This window comes from Poecile atricapillus, chromosome 18 (genome assembly GCF_030490865.1).
Source record: "Poecile atricapillus isolate bPoeAtr1 chromosome 18, bPoeAtr1.hap1, whole genome shotgun sequence".
Classification (NCBI taxonomy): domain Eukaryota; kingdom Metazoa; phylum Chordata; class Aves; order Passeriformes; family Paridae; genus Poecile; species Poecile atricapillus.
In genome coordinates this window covers 1,123,908-1,145,056 of record NC_081266.1, presented here as the reverse complement: position 1 = coordinate 1,145,056, position 21,149 = coordinate 1,123,908, and the positions used below count along the sequence as shown (strand labels likewise).

At 40.4% G+C, this 21,149-nt stretch overlaps 1 protein-coding gene across 6 annotated transcripts in view; it reads left to right on the top strand.

The window, feature by feature from the left end:
- The window catches only part of SOX5 (SRY-box transcription factor 5), a 290,140-nt gene that overhangs the window by 230,586 nt on the left and 38,405 nt on the right, over positions 1 to 21,149 (top strand). For all 6 annotated transcript variants that reach the window (XM_058852941.1, XM_058852940.1, XM_058852939.1 and 3 more), the window contains one exon: positions 2,203 to 2,349. In XM_058852941.1, the coding sequence (XP_058708924.1) occupies positions 2,203 to 2,349 (147 nt within the window). The remainder of the gene's footprint in view (positions 1 to 2,202; positions 2,350 to 21,149) is intronic.

Sequence of the window (21,149 nt, the reverse complement as noted above, 5' to 3'; positions counted from 1 at the left end):
CTTTAACCTTTCCTGCCTAATGGCCATTTAACTTTTGTCTTTTTCTCACAGTTGCCCAAATTTGTTTTGCCAGTTTTTCACCAGGGAGCAAAAGAAAAGGAAAAGCTTTCCCTAGATCTGCTCTGTCACCCACAGAGTCCCATTTGAGCTGTTCCCTAGTCATGTATCCTATTTCTTTAACAACCATTGCCCCTCTGATATATTAATTCATACATAAAGCTGGCTTGGTTTTCATTGAACTGCCTGCTGTAGTTCTTCCATAGTTCACAAAGACCTTGTTCCTTTCTCCCTAAAGAATTTGGGCTTCTTTAGAAAGAATGAGTGGATATGAGCTTTAACTGATAAATACATGCATTTGAGTCTGTGACTTATTTGGGGCTGGACTGTTTTTGATGGTTTTATCTGATTTGCCTCTGTTTGGCTTGGACTCGCTGGGGTTAAATGAATAAATAAATTTGAGGAAATAAAAGAGCAGATGAATGAATGGATGATGGGGAAAGAGAGGGAGACTAGGCAGAATGGGATGGTGATGAAGAAGTATGGAAAAATAAGGATCAAGCAGTGATCGAAGTAGGGAAAATAAATAAAAAGGATTCAAAACTGAAAATAATAGGAAGCCTGAAAAGAATAGAATGAAAAATAAATAAGAACTTGTCTGATTACACTTAAAAGAGCAGTGGTTTACTTTTAAATGTGTGGAAGGGCTAGGACTGTGCACCAGCAAAGGGAAGAGTTTGTGCAGGTAACCACGGGACAATTTTCACAGGGCTGTCCAAGATTCAGAGCCATTTGATCAAGTTAAGGGCTTGTGTAGTGTGAGCTCATATTATCAATGTCTCTGCACCTTTTGCACAGACCCTTGTGAAATAATCATGCTCCTCTTTCAGACTTGCTCATTTGGGTCGGCATTTCTTTGTGCCCTCCAATCTTCCTTCTACTATCAGCTTATAAAATTAACTGAGAAACAACAGGAAAACAGCTAAGCACTACCAACACGACTTCTTAGACTTAGTCATATTGAAGCCACCCTGTGTCTTCACATCCAGTTCCATATTTCTGTATGTTATCCCTTGTCATATTGCATCTCAGAAGCTCTGATAGCACCTGCAGGCAGGGAATATCTTAGTTCAGTGTTACACATGCACTGCACAGCACTACTTAACACTAACAGAATCACAGAATTAGGGTGAGTCCTGGAAAAGGGTGCTGGGGCTGAGGAGGGAAAACCCTTGTTAGTACATTCCTGCTCTCTTAGGCTCCTGACTTGGCAATTCCTCCCTGTTCACAAAGCAGGAACAATTGTTGCTTCTCTTGCTCACCATGTTTATTTTCCTCCAGGTTTTATTAGGAGGTCCGGGAAGCTTCCAGGTGCTCCCAGTTTGCCTACTTCCTATCTGCTTTTGACCCCTGTCCCTTAAACTCTTACTGTAGTGCTTGACTTTAAACAGATGACTGTGATTATAAATATTCACATGTTAATAATAAAAATATGTATTTAAAGTGCCTTAGTGGTGTAGTTTTGAAGAGAAAAACATTTCCAGTCTGTGTCTGGACTGGATCTATCACAGAAAGGGTTCTTAGAATTAACTGGGGCTTCTAATAGTTAATGGAGAGTACATTACCACTGATATGTCTGTATTTATATTGACTCTAGTGGTTCCCCACAACCCAGCTGAGAGTGGACTCCTACAGTAATTACTAAATAATATTTTGACATTCCCTGTCCCAGACACCATACAGCCTGGGAAAACTGGGGAAACACAGCAAATAAAATAAAGAAACATAAAATGGTAGCACAGAGACCAAGAGCATATGTGTTTCACAGGGGTTGATGCATATTACTGGTGGAAATGCTTTGATGCCTGTGTCATCTCAGGAAAGGAAGGATTGTCCAGTAGCTCAGGCAAACAATGGGGATTAACTTCTGTTCCCTGTTCTGAATCCCTGTACACACAGGGAAGCTGGGACACTTCTCCTGGTGACGCCTCTCGTTCATCCCTGGAGGAATGAGTCACAGGAATGAAGATGACAGTTCATTTTCTTGAAACATACATGTGCTAAATAAAAAATACCCATTGGAAGGAAAGTAAAACATCTGACATAGGAGAAGTTCTGGGAAGATTATTTATTTCTTGATTATTTCTCTCCTGTCTTCCCCCCAACCCCAATCTTTCCTTTTTTTTTTTTGTTCTGTTTTTCCAGCAGTTGTATGCTGCCCAACTTGCTGCGATGCAAGTGTCTCCGGGAGGGAAGATTCCTGGCATTCCCCAGGGGAACCTTGGTGCTGCCGTGTCCCCTACCAGCATCCACACAGACAAGAGCACAAACAGCCCTCCACCCAAAAGCAAGGTACTGTACCAGCCCGTGCCTCTCGCTTGCAGGAAGCTTTGTTCCCAGGATGTCTCTCTGAAATGGGAGGATGTTGTAGTTGCAAAAACAACTAGGAAGAATTTAGCTAAGGAATGCAGGGAGAAAGAAGTTCTATTTAGGTGACAGCGAGAGCTTGATAAAAATGTGTCCTTCCTTTTTGCTGGTGCCCTCTAGCATGCTGTCCATGTCCTTTATCACGTCAGGAGAGATTCCTTGAGTTGACAGTAGTGTCTTGTTTTTGCCCTAACAGTAAAGAAGCACAGATTAAAAATAACCAGACAAATAAATAATACCATTGTCAGCTGAGTGAGATACATGTTTGAAGAAGGAAAGACATGGCTTGAAATCAGTAGCTGCTGTGTTGATGAATCAAGCTCTAGATTGTCTCTTCTCTCTCCCCTTACTGGAGACTTTCTGACTTCCTGTGGCTTTTCCTTGGCTCGGTCTCTTCTCTTAAAGCAAGAAATCACAAAGCTGTGATTGTACTTGATGGTAGATTGTTGGGTTTTGGGTTTTTTGAAAAGTGTTTAGTTACCAAGTTTGTGCATTTTACAAGGGGGGTCTTGTGTGTGGCTGGCAGCTTGTAGATCTACACTTAAAATCTCAGTGTTGATTTTGCTTCTTCTGTGCAGCAGGAGAATTTCTGATGAGATCTAAGGGGCACAATGTATATTTTGTGGCAGTTGCAGGATTACAAGGCCTGCCATATCTGCTGATAGCATTGAGCATAACCAATTTCATCTGGCAGCTGTCAAGATCAGCTCTATTCTCTCCTTTGTTTTATTGCTTTTTCATATTTTTAGGTGTTCCAGCGCCTTTGGCTTGCAGTTCTGTAGGAGACAAACAGAACTTATTTTGCAAAGTGGGGGAAAAAAATAAAAATAAACTAATAAAGTGGGCCAAAAGGAAAGGAAGGGGGCTCCAAAAGGCTGTAAAATTGTGCAGAGTAAGTCCTGTGCTGCATGCTGTTTTCAATCTGCTGTGTGCCAGTTGGAGGCTCTGAGAGAGCGCGAGAGAAAGAGAAGGGATAATGCTGAGAAATGATAGAGTGGCTGTGACCTCCAAGCTCAGCCTGGAAATCCAAGACATTGATTTCACTTAGCATTCCTGCTGAGAAATCCGGCAGAGTTCAGTTGTAATAAAAGAACAAGATTCTGTTCTAATGGTAATGGCGTATGACAGACATATCACTTTGTCTGTCCTCAGCACCAGAGAGATGGCAATTGGAGAAAGGTCACCCGACCTGCCTGAGCTGTTGTGCAGGTGCTGTTCTGAGCTTTGAACCCCAGCCTGGAAGCACAATTATTTATAATACTAAATGATAAAGAAACCTTTACAGAGCCTACAGTAATTAGAGTAAAGCTTACACAATAGTACAGTGGCCTGGCTCAGAAAACACATTGGCAAATCCATTACAATGGCAGAAACTGAAGCTTATGTGTTGGAACTAAACACCTTCGTTTGTGTCTGTGTGGACCCCTCTTTGCTTTTTCCAAGCTTGTTTGTGTTCAACAGCTCCAAAAGTTTATTTTCTTTGCTGATGTTTTTTATATGTAGTTTTTCTAACTGTCATCAGGCAATATGTCTTGAGTTTCACAGACATTTTTTAAATTTATTTTTTTTAAATCCCCATTAGCAATTTGGTTCCTGAAGTTAGTTTGTGGTGATCTTTCTCGCTCTTACTGTACGTCAGACCTCCACAGATGAATAGTTAATGCCTTAGAATAGCTTTCAATAGATGCTGTTTACTGAATCTCTATTTTCAGCCCACAGTTTACACTGGCACAGCTTTGGTAATACACTCAAGTGTTTGGAGACAAGGAGACAGCCTTACCTGAGAGTGTGTCAAGCTACTGGCAAACATCTAGGTCACTTCTGAAAAGCTGTGGTTTTTTCTTGTCTTGTGTAGTGTTAAAGTTAGTGTGCTGCTCTTTGCAAGGATTCTTCAAAGTCAGCCTCAGCAGCAGATGGAACAACTGTTGGCTCTAGAAATGCTGAGAAGCATCAGGGGGAGTTTGCCAAGGATCATCCTTTAAATCTAGTAAGACTTGAAAACATCCCTGAAACTCCTCTAAGACCTTGGCAACTCCTGTTTTGGCAAGGCTTTTATCAGTGGCCCTCACCAGTGTTTGAACACTGTGCTGGACAGACTACCCTGGCATCTCCTGTCATCTTGCTCGCCTTTCAGCAGATGTGACCTGGAATAGTCAAATTCACTTCCAAGGGCTCTGTACTGTAACTTTTAGGAAGCCATGAAGTAGAGATGCCATTATGCTGTGCTGCACACATTCTGTCAAGTTTTGGTTAGGAAACTGAGCTGGTGTCGTACATTCTTCCAAGAAGAAACCCATGCCAGAAAAACTGATTTAAGAAACAGAGCTAGTGGAGCCTGTCCAAAAGAAAAATGCGTGTGTCTTGCGGAAATGGATTTTAACACAGCTTCTTCTTGAGCAGTTTTAAAAACAGCCGGTATGCTAATCATACCATTCAAATTTACCAAGGCCTCCTCCACAACCCTTTTGAAAGGCAACTATCTTTGAAGTTTGCCAAATTGTGCTGGATTTCCAAAGTCTGTCTTAAGCACATTTTGCCTTTGATCATGTAAATGCTTGCATGCTGCCCTGTTGGGTGTTCAAGGTGGTTGCAGGCTCCCAAGTAGGAGGAGAGAGCAGGCAGAGGTGCAGATAAGGACCAGGCAGAAAAACTTCCCAGCCCATCTTGTGATTCACTGCAAGCCTCTTGCTTGTACAGGGCCATGCACAAGATAAAATAAAGTAATGTTGTAGACACTGTGTTTATCTGAGCTGTGACCTTTACCATGCTACCAGGACTCTCACCTGATAGCTGCAGTCTTCACTGGCTTCAGATCAGGTGCTTTATACCCTTGCATAAAGACAACAACTTCACCCTCACTTATAAATGGTCAGGGCCCTGTGCATTCCTGCCTTTGTTTCTTGCTTTTTATGTGGCATGGATAAATATAGCATCTAGTGCCTGCATGCTGCAATGTTCTAACCCTTTCCATGTAACCTTTCAAGCACAGTAATTCTGGAGTGAATTTTCAATGTAGCTTGTAAATGTAGCTAAACGATTCCCCATATTTAATGGAGCACAGTGTATTGTCTGTAGCATCTGCTGTAAAACAGGAGCAATTCAGTATGAAATGTGACAGGAGAGAATTCCTGGGCACTTTTCTTTTAACCTTGTGGTGACCTCAGCCCTAACCCTACTCACAGTTGTGTCTCCATCAATGACAGGAGCACACATATTGTCCAAATCAATTTTTTTTTTTTGTTCTATTCAAATACTTCTGGCAGTGATGCTCAGCAGTAGCACCTGGGAGTTGTGACAAGGAAAGGAAATGTGTTTCAGACAAGCCAGAAACAGCACTAAGCAGCTGGATATACACAATCAGTTTCTCCTCAGCTATGATATTCAGACAAATACTGATCTGAATCTTTAACTGAAGAGGGTGCTTTAGTTTCACATTATCTCATCACCGGAGTGAACACTTCTGATGGAATTTTCTTCATGTCACCTATAGACAGCAATTAAATGGCCTTTGAAATTTTAGTGCTTGTACAGATTGGCTTTAAGGTGGCTGGAGTCTCTCCAGAAGAACTTCTTCTGTTTTTGAGGAGTGTCTGCTGATGGTGCTACAGTTGTTGTCAGGTGCACCAGCTGTATCTTGCATCCTGGTTACAGCATGTGAAGGATAAAAAGGAAGCAGGGTGTGCTTGCTCCATTCTCATCCAGGGAAAGTCAGGGAACTACAGAGTCACTGTTGACTTTCTTACCAAGTCCATGTGAGACCAGGGTAAAAATAAAGAATAAGAGCCTTTGGAAATGGAGATTTTAATTCAGGCACACCATCAGCTATGTTACCAGGAGAAATAAGTAGACTATGGGGAGCTGGTTGTAGATTTCCCTGTCCCAGTCAAAACTGATGATGGCATTACCTAGTTTTAGTAGGAAAGCTTTCTTCACTCCAGATAAAAATATAGTGGTAAAAAGAAAAGGAAGACATCTGAAGGAAAGAAGAAAGAAGAAGGCCCTAGAACAGTAAAAAGACCCATAAAACTCATCTGTGTGATATTTCTGATTCTACTTCAGGCAAATTGTTGACTTGAACTTCATTTTCAATGACTACCCTAAGCAGCCCTATTAGGTAGGGTGCATTTGTCTCTCTCTCATCTCTCCCTTTCATATGATGGTGCAGAATGAGGAGTTTTATCCTGGGGAGAATTGGGGAAAACATTAGTCCCCATTATATGCACAGCTGCATCAACTCACTTGCCACATCACTCTGACTGTGGCAGAAGCCTGGCTGAAAAGTGGACATACAGATTTCCTTGCACCCTAAGAGCTGCTATTTTTGACCACGTTAATGGAAGGCATCTAATTTAAATTAAAATAATAAAATGGCTGTGTACAGGTGATCAAAGGGCACGATTGTGTTGGATGGGGACAAATTCTTATCCCTGAAGAGCAGAGAAGAGGAACCTACGTGAAACGAAGCCATGGCACATGTCAGGCCCTGTGTACGAATGGCAGTCCTTGTCCTGTTTGTTGGTTGGAGAGCTCAGCAGCTGCTGAGTTCCTGTCCAAGCAACAGAGAAATTAAGGCATCCTCATTTTCATTAGAGTACTGAGGTATTTTAGAATGAAGAACAGCAGTTCTCATTAAAGTGATTTAAGGCACAGTATCCCTGATAAAACACTGGGGCTATATTTACAGAAGCTTTATCTCCAACATTTGCAAGCTCTTCTATTTCTGAGAGTTTCCAGGCTGGACACAATTCTTTATATGCCACTGATTTAAAAAAAAAAAAAAAAAAAAAAAAATCCTTGCTAAATTAATCTATTAATCTTTTCAGCATCAGAGTAACAATTAGCACTAGAATATTACACATCAGTACATCCAAAACATTTTTCAGTGATTGCATTTCCCAATCCCCTTGCCAGAGCATCAAACAGGTCAGAAATAGCTATAGGATAATCAAGGAAAAGTTTACAGTACAGATGCAGTGATGAGTAGGGAGCTGTAAATTCCCTCATCTGTGCTATACTCTTTCTTCAGTCTCCCTGTCCATTCTTTAAGTTAATAATCTCTTTACCTGGGAGCCTTTCTCATTTGCTGCCCGTGCTTTTGATCCTGAATAGTAAAATGTGGAGCTGGTGACAGAATCTTTGAAGTTGTTTTCCTCTTCCTTGCTCTTCTTCCTATATATCACATGCAGGCATATAAACAATGACTTTTTAAACCATTTGCTGGAGCACAGTGAAATGATGAGTATTAATGGAACTTCATAAGGTGCTTTTCTAAAACAGTGAATGTGTTTCAAACAATAAAAGCAATGTTAATGGCAGTATTTAAGCAGCAGCAGTGGGGACTTGCACAGCATTCTGCCTGCCTGAGACCCCTCCTTACTTTCCTAAAAATAAATGAGATATGTGGAGGGGCTCCTAGGATGCTTGTTCAGATTAGACACAGCTCTTCTTTCCTGATAGCGTGTCTCTCTGGCACGAGCATGTCTCGCAAGCAGAGTTGCCAGGCAATTAACCCTTGTCAGGCTCAGATGGCAGTTTTTGTAGTGAAAACGCAGAAGAAAATATAACAAAAAGGGGAAAAAAAGCCTCCAAAATCTCTGATCAAAAAACAAAAGTGCGATACACAAATCAAGCAAGGCTGCTTTATTCCTGAGAAGAGAGGTCCTCAGAAATCAGACAGGGAACAAGAGAGTTGTAAAGCAAAGCAGTAAAAAACAAGCATCATGTCCTTACTAGTTCACTGCTGTTCTTTGCTGTTAATGCCTTCTAAACTTCATATAAATAAATAAAATTGGTGGGGTGGGCAGCAGGTAGTGGTTCTCATTATTTCTGTTTCAGTGATCCACAGCAAGGTGTTCCAGCAGGCACTGTGACTTTCAGGGGGCTGTTTCCAGAATCCCTCAGTGTTCAGGAGTGCTGGGATCTGGCATTTGCTTTCTGCTCAGTGTCTTACCCTGTTACTTAGAAATACCTGAGCGTTAACTTCTCAAAAGCTTTTTGACAGAACTGCCCTTCTTCTGTCACTTGGAACCAAGAGCTTGAATGAGAAAGAGCAAGAAGAGATGGGATTAGTCCCGAATAAGAAAACAGTGTCACAAAGTCAAGGGTTTTTTAATGCTACTGAGAGAGCTGTTGAGCTGATCGTGCCAGTTGTCCACAAAGTCCTAAAAATAGCAGTAAAAGGGCTTTAGGAGAGCGTGCAATCTGGAGCTGCATAATGCAACAGAGAAAAAAAATGGATTTTTCTGGTTGCAGTGGGTTTTGGTGATACTCCTTGTGTTTGGATGGCCTTGGTCTGTGAGGAGAGTTAAAAAATATTAAGGAGAAGGTCTTTATGCCTAAGAAGGGGAACCAGCCATGAGGAGAAATACATGAAGTTCATTCTTCACTGGGGGCTGCTGAGTGTCACAGCACTGAAAAGATGAGGGACCAATATTAGGTCTGAGTTAAATAAAGATAACAAACCAGGAGGTTATGCCAATATCAGATTAATGTGTAGTTTCCTTCAGAATATGAAATTCTTAATGAAAGTCATCCTTTATTCCAGAGATTTGTTTTTTAGACTCCGGGCTGTTAAGAGTCTCTAAATCAAGAGATGTGTTTATTCCAGGAGCACAGTGCAAGTGACAGTAGTGCAGCAGTGTACCTGGCTCATGGATTAGGAGAGAGCTTGAAAGGGAGCAGAAAACTCACTCTCCCAGATACTTCTAGAAAGGAACCAGGTGCTTCACATCAGGAATTAAATCTTCTGTTTTGCAGCTTCAGATTAAGTGTTTGAGTATTTCATTGTGTGTGTTAATGGTCAAAAAGAAGTTCAGAGGCTGTATTGACAGGCCTGTGTAGTGGACAGCAGTGGAGCCACCTTTTAGAAAACACAGAATTCCTTTTCAACATAGAAAAGTGAATTTCTGAGGTGATCAAATAAAGTTCTAGTGTGATCAGTCTGACAGCTTCCAGAAACTGCTTGTTTTGTCTGCAGAAGGGTGGTTTGTATCCACTCTACATGCTAGATTTGAAATTAGCTCCTCTTGACATGTTCTGACAGAATGCAATTCAAACTAAGCAGCAAAGAAATACATTTTCCAGTAAGTATTCCTATACCCGCAGCTGAATGATAATCATGTAACAAGGGAGCTCCAAAAATATTTTAATCTGAAACATTTTAATCTCTAATCCCTGGTATCTGTGGATAGCTGAAGAGAAGCAAAATTTAGCAGCAGAGTGTAAAAATCTGTTTTATTTTCAAATTCAACAAGACAGTTTCTTTTTAGATTAGTATTAACTTTAGATTTATGTGAAGTGCTTGGCAACTATTTCTCTCAGGTTTCTCAGAACTACACATTTGTTGTACAGAATGCAGGTTGAATTGTTCAGTATAAAATGAGCTGTTGCAAAAGAGGGATTTAGAGACATTATGTGGAAAGCATCACTTTAGAGTACACATATTTTTCAAAGCAGTGTGGCTACGTGTTGTGATTTTATAATGTAGCCTCCTTAAGGTCCAAGGTCCTGAAGTGTTGTGAGTATGTAAGAATCTCATTTAAACAGAAATCTTCATGTTGTCATGCCTGAAACTTAGAGATTGGTATAAATGTATCTCAAAGGCTTAGAAAGCAGCTAAGAAAATAAATCTGTGAGTTACTTTTTTATTAAAGTGGGATTAATTTTTAGTCTCAAATCTTAGAAGATTTCATGTTGAAAATTCTGCTAAGGCATAAACAGTTCACAGCAAAATTAGACTTTTTACTGTAGAATCTCCCAGTAAAATTGCTCCAGTGGCATCCAGAGTGAATATTTGGGAGTATCCAAAGAACATCTGAGGCAGACAAACTGATGTGACAGGATCTAACATATGAAACTGGTTTAAAATTTCAGCCTCAATCACGTGTCTTTATCCATTAATGCTGTCAGACTGTGAATTCAAATGTGTACGTTTTGTGCTAATGAATGAGTTTAGTTTCTGGTTGTTTAATGTCAACTTGCTACATTTTTCATTGCTGCTTTTAAAGAAAAGATAAGCTATTGTCAGAACTGGTAAAAATAAAAAATATTAGGAAAAAACTGTTTGATAAAACATTTCTGAGTAACTTGATGCATGGAAGGCATGGAGGGGAAAACCATGTCTGTAATGGGAACAGTGCAGAGAAAGTTTCTCAGTTTAGAACCACGATGTCGCAGAAGTATTTTAACTTTTTGAGTTATTTTCATAAGTCACAAAGAAGTTCCTTCAGCTTTGATAGTGGCTGTGCCAGCACCTGTTTGTGGGTTGGGAGCAGGGGGCCCGTGTGTGTCCCTGGAGATGAAGCAGAGGGGTTTGTCACAGCTGATGTGCCGGGCAGTGACATCTCACGTCATGGATCAGCCACACTGTGTTATGTGACCTGCAGCTAACACAACACAGCAGGAGCTGCACGGTGACAAACACAACCCAACATGACATATCCATGGCAAAACTGGCGCAGAAAAGCTTTCTGAAGTTGAGTTTCCGGGGTGAATTTATTCGTCTCCAGAACGCTCCAGAGAAAGCAGTGTACCATAAAAGGCAGCAACACGGTGACATGATTAGTAAAGTCATTTTAATTCAGTGTACAATTAGGAAGAAAACATACGTATGTAGCAAGTCTGGAGAGCGTTTTTGTTGTGTGGGTTCTTGTGAATTTCTTTCTTTCCAAAGGTAGCTCTCTCAGGGGGAGCAGTCATTCCAGGTCACTGATTATTTTTATCTTCAGCCATGCTAAGAGCTGTATACACTTCAGGTTACAGATGTAAGTTAATGTATTTTGAATTTAGCTTGTTGGTTGCCTCAGTCAATCTTGAGCTCTGTTAATCTAAACTCTTGGCTTTTTTTCTGCTTTGCTTGCAGATCAGAACGACCCCCTTTTGTGCTTTTTTTCCAATATTCTTATTCTTCTCTAAAATTATCTTCTTTTTTGGGTATTCTCCTCCTAGTTTCAAATGTTCACAGAAAATAGTCTGTAAGTAAACTCTGAAATTAATTAATTTATCTCTATTTGCTTATTATTTTTCATAAATGAGTGGATAGCCTGTACTTTCAAGATTTTCTATAAAGGCACAGACGAAATTTGAGATCAGGAAAATTCAGCGCATACACACAGACCTTGTGCACACTCAGACTAATGCTGAGGTTGAAAAAATCTCACATTTGGACCACTGTCAGCAGTTTCACCAGCACAACACCTGAAATTTCAAATGGATGTGATATGTCCTGCTGCTGCTTTTCCTGTGCTGTTGTTCCTCACCCTCAAATGATTGTGGCTCCATTCTGGGTGGAAGGATTCCCATGATGGTATCTTTGGGACTCTGGGCTCAAGCAGAGCAAAATAATGCTATATAAATACATGTTATTACTGGTGAAGAGATAAAATTATCTTATGCTTACCAAGTGTCCCAGTGTCTTGTCTTGATGATAATTAACTGGTGACATACACATTGAGTCAGTGCTCTAGGATTTGTGCCCAGGATAAGTCACAGAAACATAGCAGCTCTAGTATAGGAGACAAGGGTGAAGGGGGATATTTTTTCCTTTTTTTTTTTTTTTTTTCCTTCTGGATAAGATATAAAAACTGCCCAGAGCTGGCCCTGTTCAGAAAAAGCAAATCAGTCTCTTAGAATTCTCTTTTTTTAAGATGTCAGCTTCCCTCCCATACACTTCTGTGAAGACAAAGAATGCCTTAGCATCTGTATTGAAGTCATCATTAAAATAAAAGGAGATCTGTAGACATCAGCTATAAATCATCAAGAAATAGCTTGTGGGTAACCTTTGACACAGTTGAACCTACTTGAAATGAGCTAGAGCTGGATTCACTGCCTTCAGTGAAGCCAGTAGGTGGACTAGAGGTCTCTTCTCCCTCTCTGTCTCTCTTTCCATCTCTTACAGTGTCAGCTTCTGGGAGGTAAAAGTGTTCTGGCTGAGTGATGGAAATGCATTTGGAAGTGTGCTTAAATAGACATTTGTTTTATATCTGAAAAGAAAATTTTGGTCTTAATAGTGTGGTACTGGGGGATTTTAAAGGTATTTTGTGAGGCAGTTGTCTTCTTTCAGAATTACAAAAACTATTTTAACCAATTGTTTGGGCTTGAGGAGCAGCATGGAGTAGCTATTGTGTGTGGATGCATGCATGTTCTCCAGAATTAACAGGGAAATGTCAGATAAAAATCTGCCTAATTTTGCATAATGGAATTTTAGCATTCCTGTGATCTGACTTCAAATTCCTGCTGAGTTTCTACAGTGTAACAAAAATACTAGTTTGCAGTTGTTAATTTTAATTTCTAAGATGCAAGGTTTTAAAAGGAGCTGAAAGTATTCAGCATCTCATGGGGACAAACTATGAGTCTTACTAATTAATCCAGCAATTAGTGGTTCATTGTGCCTGCCAGCAATTTGGCCCCAATACTGGTCCTGATGGTGATTTCATTTCTGCTGGTGTGAATCAGGAATAGGATCTGAAGTCTGTGCACCAAGGGGGGCTGAATACTTCTTCAGCACTCTTTTGCTTGTATTCTGCATTCTGCAGCAAATAATAATAAACATAGGTAGAGTCAATATGGATAGACAGAGAGAGATAAATATATAACATCAATAGTAGTTGCTAAACTTAAAGATTTGCTAATGGTGGTGTTCCCATGCAGTTTCACAAACATGACTGATGTATGCCCAGGTTGCATCCAGTCTGCCCTTTTCATAGGTGAAAGGTTGCATTGTCTCCAGTTTTGTGAGAGAATTGAGACAAAGGGGTGACCCTTTGCTTTCTGTAGCCATGTGCTCTTGTGCAAAACACTAGAATTTATATTTGGTGATATTTAATGATGACTTCACAAAGATGTTAGTGACCATGTACAGAAGGTTGGAGAAGGAGTGACTCACTCAAATTCACCAAGAAAGTTTGTTGTAAAGTCTGGAACTGAACCTGAGTCTCTTTGGGATGACCTAAGGAATCAGCAGGTAAAAAAAGGCATGACTGCAACAATTCCCAACCATTCCCATCAGATGTTCTCTCAAGTAGTTGACCCTACACATAGGAGCATGGAAGGGGTATAAATATCAAACAAATTATTCTATGAGTACAGTATTTACTGAAGGAGTATGTGTTGGCTTTGAACATTCCCTACAGTACCTCAAACTCCCTCAGTTTTCTGCAGCTGCTGGTTAGATTTCATCTCGCTGCTAAAAGGAGATGAAACATAAAGATATCCAGCAAGACCAAACTGTAAAATCATTTTGATTTTAGTGATCTGGGATGTTGTTAATAGCATGCAAGCATTAAAGACAGATGAGCTTTGTGTTGATAGTTTTCCTTTGAAAAGCTATTAGTTGGAAAAACAAATTGTCAAGCAGTTCAGATCTACAGTTGCAAAATGTATTTTGACATTTTTGTTGCAGTTGTGTGTATCTATAAATAAATACAGTGTACATTATCTTTGCACTACATATTCCTAGGGCTGTACTTAGTGCCTCTCTTAGTGAAAAATCCACCTAGGTTACACAGAGATATCCGAAGTCAGAGAAAGCGCAGGTGTTTATTGAAAAGGAATTTCTTTGCCCCCTGCCAGTTGTCCAAGCTGTTTGAAATCTCTTTTCTTTCAAGGTCTTTGGACTTGTTTCTTCAAAAGTTTTCAACAGCTGGGTTGTTTTTTGGTTTGGGTTGTTGTTTGGTTTTTTGGGTTTTTCGGGGTTTTTTTTTTGGGGGGGGGGGGAGGGTGATGGTTTTGTTTTGTCTTTTTCCCCCCTGAATCTTAGCAACTATGAGCATCTTTGCCTCTTCTGTCTGACCACAGCAGGATGAGGGGTCTGTTGCTAATTTGTTTTGATATGGTTTGCTTTGGTCTGTGTTCTTTTTGAAATTAATTCCTTTTGCAGGTGTGGGGTTAGAGGTGGTGGTGTGCTCCCAGCGAAGGTGTCATCCACCACAGAGAGGAGGTGGGAGGCTTTGATCAGTGTGGCTTTTGTTTTCTCGTTCATTTAAAATGTACCAGTTTGTAATGCTGTTTGGCTTTGCAGGTCCTTGTTTTATTTCCTTCCAAGTCTTTCCCCATCCTTTCAGGTTTGGGTGTTTTTATTGCTGTTCATTCTGCGTAACATTTACTGGGGGATGATTCATTGGAAGGCAGTGACTCGAGGTTCAGTTTAGGCAGCAACAAAATCCAGTCCAATGTCTATTTCCATTTTTTAAACAGCCTTGTTTTAGGTGGAAGAGGGCATTAATACAGATACAACTCCACACGTTCAGCCTTCTGGGTATTATTGGACAGAACTACACAGAAAAGATTTTTTTTAAAAAAAACAAAATTAGCTGGGGCACAGGCCACTACAGTTTCTACCCAGCACAACTTCAGGAATACATAACCACAGACCAAACTGTCTGACCTCTGTCTACGTTCTTTGCAACTTCCTTTGAAGCAGCTGGACATTGTAGGAGGTTCAGGACACTGTCAAAGAAGCTCCCAAACACTGCTCTGAAGAAAAGTGGTTCTGTTCTTCTTAATGACTCAGCTGTTTACTGTATGAGATTAGGCAAATCATTGAGCCACCTTGTGCCTTATTCTTCCCAGTTGTAAAATAAGGCAAAAGCTGTCAGAGTAATTATGAGCTCTAATTAATTAATAATTCCTATGGTACACTGGAGAAGTGGGTTTTTTTCCCCTTCTTTTACTGTGCTGGTTGCCATGTATTTCAGTGGGGACAGTTTGGGAGAAGCAGTCTTCATAGGAAGAATCCTTTCCCTTCCTTTTCCCCACAATTTTATGATCCTCTCTGATGTTTTTTACCACATGTGATGTGATTTTCATGGTTAAAATTGTGAAAGATCAGTTGTCATCTTCCCCTGCAGATTTGCAGTGGCTGCATCAGTCCCTGCTGACCTGTGCCTAAATCACTCCTCCTGCTTAGCCTCTGACTTGAGCCTCTGACCTAAGTACTTCATTAATAACATGACACCAAATAATCAGGTGAAGGAAGTAGTGAAGTGAGAAATTCAGCTGAACAATAGTTAGATGCAAAAAGCTAACAGCAGGACCCAAGTTTGGCATGAAGTACAGACAAGGAGAATCCCAAGTGAGTAGTTGTTTTGCACTGGCTCATGTTTTGTCTTTACTCAACATGGTCCCTTCTCATTTCAGGACCACCCTGGCGAGATTTGCTCAGAGGCTTTTTTGTATATGAGGCTGCTGAGTTAAATTTTCACTCACTTAGAGATGCAGAATGGGAAGGAGGTTTTTCATTATGAGGTGCAAGTAAATGCTAAAAGCTCTTTGTTCCTGCAGTTTATTTTCATGCTGTACTGAAAAATCCTCTTTCTGGGTTCTCCCAGCAATGTGGTGAGCAACTCTCACTTCTGCTAGTTCCAGTCAAACAGAAGAGCAAATGCCCAGTTAGAAGAATAATGGTGATAGGACTAAGTAATTTACTTCTGTGTGGATGAAAATGAATGCTTGAAGTTTGGATCTGGATTGGGATAAGCATCCATAAGTCATCAGGTTTCCCTAGAGGTTGGTATGACTGAAAAGTCGTGATCAAGGAAAATTAGCCTAAAAATCTCATACTGGCTGCTTTCCTCAAACACATTGTGCTATTTGTCTGTGGAGATTACTAGCAGAGTTCACAAGGATGGTTGGGCATTTTGAAAGTCTGAAGCCAGCCAGAAACTACAAGTGTGGTTTGGAGGACGTGTCTCTGAAGATTTGTGAAACTAAACAAATGAATTTTGGGTAAACATGTACCAGTCTGTTCATTCTGCTAAGCTGCATGTCCTGGTGTATTCTGTTGGCCAAGCAGCCTGCCTTGTGCTCCATGAGGAGACCCCAAAGGACAAGGTCCAAGTGCACTTTTTCCTGGAGACCTTTAAAGAGTTGCTTCTGTGTGCAGAGGTCTGAGCAGATGCTACACAAAAGGAAGGCCTTTACCCCAGGTCATCATTGGATATGGATTGTGAAGAGCAGCTCCATAGTTCTCTCCCTAGACACTGCTTTAAGGCTGCCCTGCAACTGAAACATCCCACTCTTCCACGTCTGAGACAGCAGGAGGGCTAAAATGATCCTGTAATTTTGTATTTCCTCCTCTATTATTTCAGCATCTGTATTCCATGGCTTATAGCAGAGATACTATGGAATAAGTGGAATAAGTGTCACATACAGAGGCTGTGGGGTGAGGGGGAAGGAATCTCTGAGGGCCTGCCATCTTCATAAACAAGTTGTTTTACGTGCTCCTCTTCTGTTCTTCCTCTGTCTGTTTGGGAATTCTGCATACAAATTTGGGAACCAACACTGCTCAGCACAAAGTGAAAACCACCCAGCAGCTCTCTGGTTTTTACTGTCACAATGTGCAGACCAGACAAAATCAAAGCTTGGGGTTTTCAGGGCAGCAAATTAGTCTTTATGGTGGCTGGCTTCTTTCCTGGCAACTATACTTCCTGTAAAAGAAAGGGAAAGAGGAGAATGTTAGGGATCTCTCTGAGAGGGAGAAGTCCCCAGAAAATACCCTGAGAGTCCCCAGTGTTGCAAAAGAAGACTGGGGGAGAAGTGCTACAAAACAGATTCACTTGCTAGGTTCCTGCACCACTTTTCTCCATGAAGAAGAATGGAGAAAACAATCCTCCCAGTGTGTAAATCAGACTTTGGGAGTAATTTATTCATTGAGTAGTTCCCTATAAGCAGACCAGAGAACTAGAAGAGTATTTGGCACAAGTATAAGGCAGTTCAGTTTCCCCCTTTGTTTTGAGTCCCATGAAGAAGAGTATTTGGGCAGTATCAGTAAAGTACTAACTTCAGTTGGATAACATGCCCTGAGTCCAGAAAGTACCTGTCTTCTGAGAGAAATTCATTCAGGAAAAGAATACTCAGCCAAGCAACACCATTTAAAAAAAAACAAAAAAAACAAAAAAAAACAAAAAAAAAAAAAAAAACAAAAACCAAACAAACAAACAAACAAAAAAAAAAAAAAAAAAACACCCAAAAAAACAACAACAACAACAACAAAAAAAAAAAAAAAGCTGCTCTGGGTATAGAAAAAAAAGAGATTTTTTTGAGATTCTGTGATGGTGCAGAGATTTTTCTGCACCATCACAAAAATCAAGGTCTGTGCACTTTGCAGAATCAGAAGGAAAGAACACCATTGTTCCTCATACCTGCCCTCATCCTTGTTTTTAGTGCCTTTTTCTGTCTAACCAGAGTCTACTCATGCCTTCTACTTTTGGTGCTGAAACTTGTGGGCAGGAGTACGATAAAATGACTTTTCTGAACCTGAAGAATAATTCTGTTGTGTGTATTACCGTATCATAACCAAGATAGCTGTTTTTATGTCTTGTATATGTTTTTCTACATAGTTAGAGAAATTTCCACCTTTGCAGGAAGGGACACATTATTCTTAATCAAAACTTGAGAATGTGGCAGGAGGAGGTACAGCTGCAGATGAGCATTATCTAATTCACCCATCCTGTCATGTGAACATCCCTGCTTAATTTAATACAATTATTTCATCAGTGAGGATAATATCAGCAGCATGATTCATTTATACGACATGTTATACAACTGCCTTTACCTCTTGGCTTCTTCTTATGGCTACAGATAGTTTCACCATGCGTGGCTTCAGAAGAAGGGGAGGGGATGCAAGTGTCTCTGTATGGGTGTGTGGACTGCTGTAGTCTCGAGGGACACTGAAAATCCAGAGGATTTTCTTTGCATCTCTGCTCCTGCACCTCGGTTTCTTACATATTTTGGTGAGACGTTTTTGGATAAGCAGGAGTCTGGATAAGCCACTGAGTGGCTGCATTGTTCAGTGGGCAACAATGCCATCATTGTCTTCTGCCCCAGACATGCCAGTAAGTGCTCCATATTTTGCATTTCTATTGAAATGAAGATCTCCAGGAAACACAACCAGGGTGAGGGAAGGAGGTTTTTTTTCTGTTGAGGTGGCAGAGGCAATCTTGTAGAAACTCCCCCCCTCCCTGGCTTCTTATTTCTAACTCATTTGGCTGTAATTTGTACTGTCAAGGTCATTTAAATAGGCAGCAAGATGTGGTGAATGTGTTCCCAGAGGTCATGAAAAGCCTCTTTAGTAGAGCAGGCTGGGCTGTGCTTAAGCCAGGTCATTTAAGCACATTTGTATTGCCAGTCAGATGATACCCAGAGTAGTTCATGATTTTGTAATAAACCCTGCAACCTGGACTTTCAGTGTGTGCCACAGTGGGATCCAGCACTTGGATTTAAATGACAGTACAGTAATTCAGTAACTGTATTTTAATAGTGCACTAATCTTAAAATATGTGAAAAGGAGTGAGATTATCAAATCCTAATGAATTGTCTGGGTTTTTCACCACCCCTCCCCCCCCTTTTTTCATTCTCTGAGGCTGGTTCATCCATGTGGGCTATCAGTCTTTTATTCAGCTCTTGGTGTTGAAATAGTGCCATTTTTAATAAATGGTTTAGAGAGTTTCTCAAAATCAGATTTTACCCCCTTCTTTTTCCATATCTATTCTCCATACAGATGAATTAACCTTTTATCCTAGGAGGAAGTAAATAGAGACAGCATGGTGGAAAGATTAGAAAAGACATCATTTCAGCCAACTATTTCAAGATTGGTGACTGCGAGTCCTGGATCTGTCTGAAGTTCTGCCGCTGTCACTGTGTGGCTGTGGCCAAATCCCTTCCTTTTCCCTCTCTTTCATTTTTTCCTCCCATGTTAATAAGCACTTTGTGTTAACCTATAGCATTTTACCTTTTCAAAGGACCACACAAACCTTCTAAAATCAGTGTGATTCATGCTCCACTTGCCAGCAAAATTTCTGTTTGTGTTGCATGTCAGGCACTTCAACCAGGAGATTTTCTGTGTCTAAAGTTTAAAATATGACAGCTCAGAGTTATACTAATCCAGATTGAGTGATGCTACAAAATACAGCTCTTGAATATTTTATTTACCCCCCCCCCCCAAATTCTGGTGTAGGTGAAGGGTTCTTTCTTTCCTCAAATACCTAGATACAACCTGGAAGAAAAATCTAGAGGAAATCAAGGATTTAAAGTTCCCTGAATTCAGGTTTGGGTTAATGAGTCTTCCAGTCCTGGGAGGCAAATCAGTTCTCCCTGAAACAGCAACTGTTCTGACACAGCTGTGATACAGGGGATGGGAATCTCTTTGCCAGTGCTTTGCTTTTTGTGGGTACATTTTATTAGCCCTCCTTCATGTGTTTTTGCTTATACATTATTCTCTGCATTTATTTTGTGCATATGTGTATTTTGTTTTTTAAGACAAATATGCTACTTTTAAAGAGGCATTTCATAACCTTTAATCAAGATCAAATTTTACTTTCATCACATCTGTGTTTATATTATTACAAGCCTTTTGGGTCTTAACATCTTCTAGTCTCAGCGTTAATTGTTTTGGCTGATACATAAATACATGTTTGACTTTAACTCTTTAGAAAATACTGGCTTGGGAAAAAAACCCTGCCTTATCAATGTCATCTTAGAATAGCTGCATTTCAAAAAAAGGCAGGGACCAATCCATGCTTTCTCTAATAAAAACTGATTGCATGAAGTAATTCTAGATTCTGTGATCCACTGCATACAAACAAATCTCCTGGCTGTTGAGAGATACCATCTACCTGAAGTGAAGATGCCACATCTGGTTTTTAATCTTTTGTCTCTTACTTGCCGGAGCTGTCTTACACCTAGCCCTGGCATAAGTGGGAAAATTCTGCCAATCTGTAATGTGGCAGAATGTTAACTGGGAGGTTTTATAGTCAATAAATGAAGGTAGACTGACACCTAATTCTTATTGGGGTTACACAAGCCCAGATTACTAATGGAGACAGTACAGTTCTTGATTCAAGCTAGAGGGGCAGAGGATTCTGAATTTATGGCTGCAGAAAGGGAAAAGAGTAACATGTTTCACTGACTAGGAGTGAAGATCCTAACAGTCATCTTCACACTTAACACAATTGTATGTTATTACTTGTCCCCCAGATATTTTTAGATTCCTCTGGAATAAATCCGTGTAGTTCCACTGCTGTAAAAGAAATGACTGAAGTTATTACCAAATCATGATGCAACGTAGGATTTTTAATGCATTTGACTCCCAGCGAGGATTTGAGAATGCTCTTTGAAATAACAGAAGTAAAAATGTTACAAAGACCAAACAGTGGAGTAGTATCATTTTGTAAATATATATAATAGCTGAAAATTATTTACTTATTCCCCCCTTTATGAGAACCAAGCTTCTGTGACCTCCGATTAATTTACCATTAGCCTGAACACACAGTGGAAGTGAATGAAGGGGCAATTTGGAATGACATTTATCAGCTCTGGAACTGTCGACTTCTATTATTTCCACAAGACCTTATATTTCTTGGCTTCAGAGAAGGCTGTGCTGACTTGAATGAAGAAGAGCATCCTTACTACCGAGAATAGTTACAACACAAACAGCCTCATTGCTTGATGCCTACAGTGGGGGGGAAAACTCCTCCTCTGTTTCTAACTTGCATTAAATTTGAACCACCATTGTCTGGTGGACTTGGACAGGACCTTGCCTTCACACCAGGTTAAAAGAAAAGGAACTAAAGAGCTGAGAAAAAGAAGGAGCAAAAGGGGGGAAGGAAATAAGGTTTCTGGGGATAGGATAGCTAAGGGACTGAGGCAAGAGGATGAAAAAACCTGTCACTGTAAGGATGTAGATTGGAATCCAAGCTGCCTTTGCAGCGTGTGAGAGCCATTCCTATTAT